This window comes from Medicago truncatula, chromosome 4, assembly GCF_003473485.1.
Source record: "Medicago truncatula cultivar Jemalong A17 chromosome 4, MtrunA17r5.0-ANR, whole genome shotgun sequence".
Lineage (NCBI taxonomy): Eukaryota > Viridiplantae > Streptophyta > Magnoliopsida > Fabales > Fabaceae > Medicago > Medicago truncatula.
The window spans coordinates 29,870,455-29,880,982 of NC_053045.1; the positions used below are offsets into that span (position 1 = coordinate 29,870,455).

The following is a 10,528-nucleotide window of genomic DNA, read 5'->3' on the forward strand; positions in this document are numbered from 1 at the left end:
CGCAGAGCTTGACTAAAATTATTCATAAAAGAACCAAACATGCATTTGATAACATATTTAGATAGTAAAGATTGAAATGAAATGACTCAGCAACATTAATTAATTCTTGTGTTGGTTCGAATGCACAATAAGCTTTTTTCTTTATAATTATGGGGTGAGTTTAACCATTAAACTTTTTGGAGAAAAAAAAGTTAACAACATATATCTTAACACATATTTCCTCCGATACAATTTATAAGAAAAATTTGAGTCGATAAAAGTTGATGTATCAGGTTAAAAAATTGAAGCAAATACATTAATTTTTGTTGATTCAAATGTCTCTTATAAATAGAACCGGAGGGTATGAGAATGATTGTTTTGCCTTCTTTTATTAGAGATGATTTCTTTAGGGACCACTATAGTTTGTCTTCTTTTATTTTTCTTTTGTTTCGTTTTGTTTATGAGGATTAGGTCCAGTCCTCCCTCTCTTATATATTTTTCATATTTTTTAATAATATTTATCATATGAGACAGGAGACAAAGGATGAGTATTTCACATAAATGTCAACTTAATTGACATGATCTCTCCTGATGCATGTCCTCCTCTTGATCGAGTGAAAATATAAGAATTAAAGAAATTAGTTGTGATATTAAATTATCGACATTGATATTGTTTTATATATTTATTATATATTTTACAATCCTTCAAAAAGAAAAAAATTATATATCCTACAAAAATGATGAACATAATAAAGGGTAAGTTGGTAAAGAGTAATTAATAGAGTAGTACTATTTCGTTCAGATGTAATATTATTTTTTGTATATCTATATATATATAATAGTTGGTTGGATTGAGCAAATGAAAGTTTATTTAGTAGATGTTAATGTAAAACATCTTTGATGGTAAACTTCCAAAGTCTAACTAATTTAAACTTTTTTCTATAAAAACAAAAAGTTTGTTATAGGATAGGAAATAGATCTGGATGTAACCTCTTGCATGTATGGATCGTTGTTGATTTTATTTATTTGTTTGTAGATGGTTTTGGAGTACTCTAATGCTCCCTTTAATAAAGTTCTTTGCTTATAAAATGAAATTTAAAAAAAATAATTGGCTCGATTGTGTCCTTTGCCCTAACAAAATTTTCTACAAACGGCAAGAGATTGCTTATTTAGTTCCCCACTAGGCCACTACCTTTCCTTATGCTTAGTAATCAATCACCAACCAAAAATGACTCGAGGATTAGGAGATGACATGATTTTAGTTATATATACCAACCTTGACTTTCTTCAAGAGTTTGATAGATCATCCTCAAGTGCATAGGCGGCGATCAACTTTTCAACTTATATAATCATACAAAAATTATTGTAAATTTTAGTTACTCGGTGAGTTAAGTAATTTTTTTTATTAGAATGGGATTAAAGATCTCATGCATGTTGATGTTGTCCACAAAATTTAAATCAACCGATATATTGTCTATATAAGTAGATTTGGCTCAACTCTTTGGAGCCTGTTAATTAACATTTGGCAAGAGTATGTACAAAATTTTTTGGTGAAATACTTCCATCCAATTATGAATGCAAGGAAGAAGAGTGAAATAAACATATGGAGGTTAATGATTTCAAGAATCATTCTCTGGTTCCTTGAGGTTAAGAAACAGATGGAAGACCAGTATTTTCCTCGTTAGTAGCATGAATTTTTTGGTTACTCATGTGTAAAGAGAAGAGAACATTTGTGTTGATACCTTAGCTAATTTTCGTTTAACTGTATCACACCCTATGAAGTCCAGATACTTCAAAATGGATGACGTCCCATACCCCCTATGTATTCTGCATTGATACCTCTCTTATACTTCCCGATACGTATCAGGAGAGTATCCGAAGATTAAATTTTATTTTTTTAAAAAACAATTATCTGATACTTTTCAGATACATCTGGGATACGAGGGATAGGCGGTGGAAAACCGATATGTGCGTGCTACCTGATGTTTCTATTATATTTGGTATATATATATAATTGACTAAGTAATGATGTTTTCTATTTAGGATATATCATGTATGTAATTGACTAATTGTTGTTTTCTTTATTATCAATATTACTTACATTAATATTAATATTGTTGCCGCCGTCTGTTTTGTATCTCTTTGTTTGTTTGAGAACGATGCTATTGTTGATTGTTGTGTGAAGGCAATTTCATTGTTGTGCCTTATCGTTTTTCTATATCTGTTTGGCCTAGATTTTGCGCCAATTTTTTTGCTTTTGAGTTTTAGTGCATATTTTGTATTTTGAGTTTTAATATGTAGTTTAAATTTAAATTTTTATTGAAGTATCTCAGACTTATCGTATCTTGAATTTTAAAATTTTTCTGTGTCAGTGTTGTATCGTGTCATGTATCTGAGCTTCATAAACCTTACTATTTGGTTAGAGGTTCCTAGTTGCATTAGAAAGGAATATGTTTAAAAGAGGCTAGGCATGCCTTGTTTTAGGTTTGTTAATTTTTTTAAGATGTTTTGGTTTGGTCCTCATCTTCCTTTTCTTTCTTTTGTATCTTTTTCTTTGGCTGATATATTTTGGATAGTCTTAACACACTGTTAAGCTGTCTTTTCCTTTAAAAAAAAACTCCTTCAAGCAAACTAATGAAGAAAATATTTTTGATGCATGTAAAAGGTTTAAGGAGCTACTTATATATACAATGTCCTCTTCAATTGGAAATCTTTTATAATGGCTTGATGCCTTCAACATGGTTAATGTTAGACTCCTCAGCGGGTGGAGCCTTGTTAAAAAAGTATTATAGAGAATGTTTGACCTAGTGAAAATATGGTATCTTTAAAAATACTTTGTATTTTCAAGAGTCTTACTTAATGAAAGTATACGTTGTCTCAATTAATAGTATAAAAAGATCGAACCCATAGGGACGGGGCGTTGTAGCTTTCCCGTGGTAAATTTGTTTTTGTAAAAATAAAATAAATCATTTGTGTCCCAACAATAAAAATAGAGTGTTAAAAAGAATAACAGTTTACGAAAGTAGCTAAATCACTTAGAAAATCTCAAGAATAAAAGTATAGTTTATAACAATGATTCGGTTATGACATAGTTTTGCAACGATATGGAGAGATATAGCTTTATACAACATTTTAGCAACCTAGTGGTTTTGGAGGGTCTTTCAACTCGACCATCATGTCAAACATGGGACGACACACCTTTCCGAGTTCACTCACAATCTTTAAAATGCAAGTTTTCTGGTTACGTCTTAGTACATAATTCTTCTCATGGAGAGGCTGATCCTTTTATCTATGACAAGAAATCTAGATAGATCTTTGTTCTTTGCCCTCAAAGATCTATGTTCATATTAAGTAGCCTTTCAAGTCCCCATCTTCTTTTAGTCTTATGGAAGTACCTCATGTTAAACAAACCATTCCATTCTCATCTCCTTTCAATCTCATGGAATTTGACAATAAATGTAAAAGTAATTAAGTTTTACTTTTAAATATTAATGTGAAAATATTTTTTTTTTAAAAAAGAAGCTTTGAAGTTGTAACTCTCAAATCCTATGCAAATATAATCATAACCTCATCATGTCTAAACCACTAAAGAGATTTAGCTTATGATGAGCTCAACCACAAAAACATAAAGTAACTAAGAGATGAATGAAAACGTAATAGCTATATTAATAGATAAGTTAAGAGTTAAAAGATGATTACACTCCAAAATGAAAAAAGGTGAGCTCTTTGCATAATTCACCTGAGTAATCATAAATCTAACTCACTAAAAACTAAAACTCATACTCATCTATCGAGGAATGAGATGGATTGAGAACTCTAGTGGTTGCACTTAGTTTTCATAATGAATAAGATATTGAATGATTGTATTGCTTAAGACAGAATCGGTGCCTATTTATAATTTTATAGTTTTAAGTTGTTTTTAGTTTAAATTAATCATTTTGAAATAGTAATGCAGGGGAGCGATTCATTTAGATAAATAACTCTTTTTTACAAAAGTTTTAAGTAACACAATTTTGATGGATATTCATTTTTTCATGCATCCACGGCGCTCGGTTCATCTGTCAAAAGATGTAGTTAATTCTGTTATATATAAAAAATGATGTGGTTAATTCTATTCATATTAAAAATTATAGTTAATGCTTCACCAAAAAAAAAAAATTATAGTTAATGCATACAATTGAATTAGCCGTAAATTAAATTAACCATCTACTCAACTAAGGTAAACACATTTTTGCATGTGATTATCTAAATATCTTCGTACATGTGTACTAAAAGTGAGTATTCAAGTACCATATTCTTTTAAAACTTTGTGGATGCGCTATATGGTGATTATACTTGCATCCCATATAATTCAATCTTGAGCATGCAACAACGGTAAAATTTGTAGGGAGAATTTTTCGTCCATTTGGGTCATATAAAACTCTAGGGATTAGTCTCCGTTGTTGCGCAAGCCGACAATACTCGATTTAAAAAAAAATAAAAAATACTCGTATCCCATATCTATTTTTTAGCAATCAACAAGTAAATTAATTACTCTCTCAATCATGGTAACTCTATCTATATATCTTCGTTGATTCATTCTTCCTAGCTATCTCTATCTCTCTAGCTGGCCACTTGCAACGTCAATGGAAACTGACCAAAAATAAGAGGAAAATAGAAATGAAAAATGACTAATGTTCTTGGACAAGAAAATATTGTTAAAAAAAATAAAATTCATGACTACTTAATATCTAGGAAATGCTGCGTTACCATTATTCCACCAATACCATACCTTTATTGATAGTCTAAGCAACCAAGATGCATTTGAATTCTCTCTTCTATAAGCTAATTAACCATGCAAGCCATGAGATTTCTTGCGTTGAACCCGCTATAGTTTGGCAATCAACCATTAAAAATAATGTTTGCTACTAATTTCATTTACGTATCATCCTTCAAAATTAATCAAGGTCAACCATTTTATTTTATATGCAATAATAATAATATCAATGAGTTCACACCATATATACTTTTTGTAACAAAAAAAAAAACACTATATATAATGTTCCTTGTAATTTAGGTTTCATTAATTGTGGTACGTATCAAATATATGCGCCTATAGTTTTAGGTATCTCGTGTAACCTTGTTTTGCTGAAGAAGCAAAGGCTTTGATTGATTGTTTTCTCTCTTATAATTTATCTTTTAACAAACCTATACTCATTAATGTACGTATGATCACTTTCATTTCATTCCATCCCATGTTATTTTCTCGTGTTTGTTTGTGCCTTTTGACTTAATTCCCTTAAATCATGCTTTTCTTTTCTTATTTTATATTTTATAAAATTATAATCACAATATAATAATGAAATTATTGGTTAAGGCTTAACTTATAGTTTGGGTAAAAAATATGAGTTATGAAGTGCCAAAAACGCAGCATAACCTTTTTCTATGGCATCAAATTTGGCTTTTAATATGGTATCTTATGGGTCCAATGGGAAAATATATGTGAAGGTAACGCGTTTAGAACATGTGACATACATTATAATTTTCGTGCCTACTTTTCCACTTGTATATATATAATATATTGGGCACACAAACCGTTACTCTTCAAATTTCAAGATACCATCCTCTTCTTTAGTTTTCTATATTCATCTTCTAGTGGATTTCAATTACAATCTCAAAGATTAGTGATTGAAAAATTTGGTTAGATTTTGTTGAACTTTACTTTCCTTTTGCAAATTTGTGATTGCAATCATGGTTTTAAATTGCGATCTGCTAAGATAATATAAAGAATTTTGAGGTCTTGCAATAGCATCGTAGCCGCAATTTTAAATTATGATTGCAATTAAGCTTATATGAGAGGCCTTAATTAGCTAACTTTTTTTTATCTATGTTTATTTTCTTTTTCAGGTTAAAGGACATTGAATCTATTAATACTCCAATTTGTAACATGAGTTTTAGTCGAAATTCGACGGCGAGAAGTGGAGATTCATTGGATGGAATGTTGAATGACTATGTTGCTGGAAAGACCAAAGTGAAACCTCATAAAACAGCCACAACAAAATTTGTTGCAGCACTAACATGTCTTCAATTTTTCTTTGCAGTCTATGCAACATTTTTATTGTACTACATGGGTCCTTCAATTGATTTAAGAACCAAACCAGATTTCTCAAGAATTGCACAACAATGGAAAAGTCTCATGATCACACCACACATTGTAGGACATTACCAAGAATCTGCATCTTCTCTCATCCAAGAAGATAACAATAACCAATTTCAAGCAACAACAATTCCATCTCTTGTTTGTGAGAATGAAAAAATTGATTTCTTGCAAAAGAAGTCAAATGATGTTCAAATGATCAAGATAAAGAGAGAGCTTTATGAAGAGGTTTTGAATTTCCAAAACAAAACCATTGGAACTGAGACACTTCAAGAGCTAATGAACATGAAATCCAAATGGGATATAAAAGGTCCAAATCCAACAAAACCGAAAATCAATGTTTTGTTGAACCATTTCAAGAGAAAAACACTTTGTGCTCAACTTGATTCATTGCTTCAACAAACCCTACCTTTTCATCAAGTTTGGGTGCTTTCTTTCGGCAGTCCAAACGAGGCGTCCCTCAAGAGAATCGTGGAAAGCTATAACGATTCGCGGATAAGTTTCATAAGCTCGAGTTATGATTTTAAGTACTATGGAAGGTTTCAAATGGCTTTGCAGACAGAAGCTGATTTGGTTTATATCGTTGATGATGATATGATACCTGGAAAGAAAATGTTGGAGATTTTGGCACATGTAGCTGGGACTGAAAAGTATAAGAATTCAGTTTTGGGAAGTATTGGGAGGATATTGCCATTTAGACAAAAGGACTTTACTTTTCCAAGTTATAGGAAATTTAAGTCTAAAGAAGCTGGATTATATTTACCTGATCCTGCTTATGATATCACTATTGATAAAATTGTGCAGGTTGATTTTCTTTCAAGTTCTTGGTTTTTATCTGCTGAGCTTGTTAAGACACTTTTCATTGAGACTCCTTTTACCTTCTCAACTGGTGAAGATTTGCACCTCAGGTACAATCATATTGTCTACTTTGTTTTTACATCTTCTTAACTTTTTTTCTTTTACCATTTTTTGATAATATATATTTTTTAACAAATATTGGATAGAGTTTGATTTACAGGGACGGAAGGAGTATTTAATATAAAATGTATAAGTTTCAATACAAATTTGTTGTGTTGAACTTTTTAACAGGTCCAAATTTACATATGATAGAAAAACTCTTTATTAACGTAGAAATTTGTTGTATCGAAAGTATATACGCCACTTACTTAGTGAAAATTTAACAAATTAGCTGTGAAATTTGTTTGAACGTTGACCATCCAAGTCAAACAATGACTTATTTGGTAGTGCTCAACTAGTTGCCATTAGGTTCAGAAACACTTGTAGTAAGCATATCTTATTCCTTTGAAATCAGAATTCCAAAGACTTTTTCTCTAGTGTCAACTAATATATATGTTTTTCTTACTACAACTTAGTGTACTTTATTCAGTTTTCATATGAAGGAATCTTCTTATTTTATTCCTCTATTTGCAATCAAACCAACTCTTATTTTTATTATTGCATTTGACTTAAATGTTCATTTTATTTGACACTTTGAATCCACAAACAATTTCAACCTAGTAAACCATGTCACATACACCGGACATGATACTGTATTCAGACCTAGACATCAGTAATATTTTTTTACATGTGTTGGTGCATTAGGGTTGAATGCTAAAACTTGTCGGACACCAGACACATATTCAATCAGATTTACTGAAAAATCTTTTGATATTGTTTGCAGCTATCAGCTTCAAAAGTATAGAAATGCAGGCTCATTTGTTCTACCAGTAGATCCAAAAGACAAAGAAACATGGGGTGATAGTGAACACAGACTAGCCTACGTATCCGAAACAACAGTAATTTTCAAAGACATAGTTCAAGTACGCGATGATCAATGGTGGAAAGCACTTTCATCTGGCTACATAACACAATGGGCAGCAATGTACCCTCAAAAAGTTGATGCACTCTTTTATGCACATTCAGTTGATGAAGTAAAAGCACTTTCACCACTTCTTGAAAAATTCAGATCAACAGTTGGCAAAAAAGCATACATTGTTGTCTCTGGTGGAAATTTCTGTCCTTGTGAACAAGCTGCAGCAGCTCTCAAATGGCCTCTTTTGGTTTGCAAAGAACGTCGGTTTAAGATCTTTGATTTAGGTGTTGGTTCAATTTCCGGGGTGTCGAACTCTGAGGCACCAGTTATACAAGCAGTGTATTCTAGTTTGAAGGGTTTGATTAAAATTCATAACCCAAGTGTTGTTATTACTGTGGATGATATTGATGTTAATGTGAGAAAGGCTTTGAAGATGGCTTCAGAAACTAATTCAAATGGAACTACATTGGTTCTTTTGCCTAGGGCTTCTGTTTCTAAAGTTCTTTGGATGGCTGATTTGAGATCAACAGCATTGCCAAGTAAGAAAGTCTATTTTTTTCTAAATTGCATTTCTCAACTCTAGATTAGATTATTAATAATGATATATAACTTAATTTTGGGTCAGTCTAACTCAACATTGTTAGTAGCCAACAGTCGGTGGGATTTAATCCCACATCAGATAGATAGGATTCTTGTAATTCATGCATGGTATCAGAGTCTATCAGGTCTATCGTTGGGCTTCCTGCATCGTTCGCGCTCTAGGAGTGATGCACAATAGTTCATTATGTTGTCTTAATTTTTTATACAATTTTGTCTTGCAGATTGGAACAAAATGAGGCTATCTATCAACATCATAACCCAAAACAGGGTAAATTCACTAACAAGGCTTCTCAAATCACTCACCAATGCCTACTATCTAGGAGATGAAATTCCAATCACTTTCAACATGGATAGTAGAGTTGATGAAGCAACCATAAAACTAGTAGGTTCATTTGAATGGCCACATGGATCAAAAACACTAAGAAGAAGAATCATCCAAGGTGGACTCATAAGAGCAGTGAGTGAAAGTTGGTATCCATCTTCAGATGACAACTTTGGATTACTACTTGAAGATGATATTGAAGTCTCACCTTATTACTACCTATGGATCAAATATGCACTCATGAATTACCATTATGACCCTCAAGTCTCTCTCCCAGAACTCTCTTCCATCTCCCTATACACACCAAGAATTGTTGAAGTTGTCAAAGAAAGACCGAAATGGAATGCGACAGAATTCTTCAAACAAATCCATCCAAACACACCTTACCTTCATCAATTACCTTGTAGTTGGGGAGCAGTGTTTTTCCCTAAACATTGGAGAGAATTTTATGTTTACATGAACATGAGGTTCACTGAAGATCCTAAGAAAAATCCGGTTCAAATTCCGAAATCAAGAACAAATGGTTGGCAAGCTTCATGGAAAAAGTTTCTCATTGATATGATGTATTTAAGAGGGTATGTTAGTCTTTATCCAAATTTTCCAAACCAAGCAAGTTTTTCAACTAACCATATGGAACCAGGTGCACATATTAGTGCTAAAGATAATGTGGTTAAGCATAATAAAATGGATTTTGAGGTGCCATTATTGAAGGATGATTTTAGTAATTTTTTGCCTGGAATGAAGATGCCTTCAGCTTCAAGATTACCATCTTTGAACCTTTTCAATCAAGCTGTTTCTCTTAAGGGACTTAAAGCTGCTGGTGCTAAGTTGGGACAGGATGTGCTTAGATGTAATAATGTTACTGAGATTGTTGCTGTTGATCATCATACTGGTCTGCCTCATCACTGCTCAAGATTCTGAAAATCTGAATTGTTATCATTTATCAATTAATTAATTATTCTTTCTGCTTTTATTTTTCACTCTTTGTTTATTCTACTTTGAGTTGAAGAATTGTTTCTGTTTTTTGTTTATAAAAGCAATTTTGCTGTTGATGGAATAAGTATGTATGAGATAACTTGTATATTTCCAAAAAGACAAGATAAAGTGGTCTTTCCCAAAATGCAATTGTAATTAATTGTTGAATGTGTTATGCTAAGTTTTTTCTGCATAAATTGTGTTATTTCTCATGATTTGTTAAAATGGTTAATACTATGCGTCTCAAAGGGAGTAAAATAGAAAGTTCAATGAGGTACTTTTAAGTCATGAAACTCTCATCCTATCTAATGGACTAATTTTTTGGATTGAGTTATTCTTATGAGCTTAATTTAATAGCAATTGGTGTTTTCATTGCTAGTTGAGTTACGAAAATAACTACCTATAAGTTAGATTATTGTATACCACCGAATACACATAATCGAAGGAAACCACCAAAGGAAAAAGGGCTACCCTTGGATAGATAGAGTGATAATCAGGCTACCATTGGATCAATACTGACATAATGAAAGTCTTAAAAATTGTGGTTAGGTCTAACACAACATCACAAAACTGGCTTGTAAGGTGAGGATTGCCCCCATTTATAAACACATGTTTAGGCCATCTTGTCCGACGTGGGAGTCTTTATTAATACATACCCTCACGACCAACACTATTGGACTTGGTTCATGGACATAAATGGTGG

General features: G+C 32.0%; 1 protein-coding gene across 2 annotated transcripts; it reads left to right on the top strand.

The window, feature by feature from the left end:
* Positions 1 to 5,043: 5,043 nt before the first annotated feature.
* On the top strand, positions 5,044 to 10,006 carry LOC11410743 (uncharacterized). 2 transcript variants are annotated; one of them, XM_024782609.2, is made up of 4 exons: positions 5,044 to 5,180; positions 5,866 to 7,023; positions 7,797 to 8,467; positions 8,750 to 10,006. In XM_024782609.2, coding segments are annotated over exons 1-4 (2,853 nt in total). In that variant the 5' UTR covers positions 5,044 to 5,178; the 3' UTR covers positions 9,772 to 10,006. The 2 variants fall into 2 exon arrangements, with proteins under 2 accessions (XP_024638377.1, XP_003606369.2); XM_003606321.4 differs by lacking the exon at positions 5,044 to 5,180 and adding an exon at positions 5,529 to 5,658.
* The last annotated feature ends 522 nt before the right edge of the window (positions 10,007 to 10,528 follow it).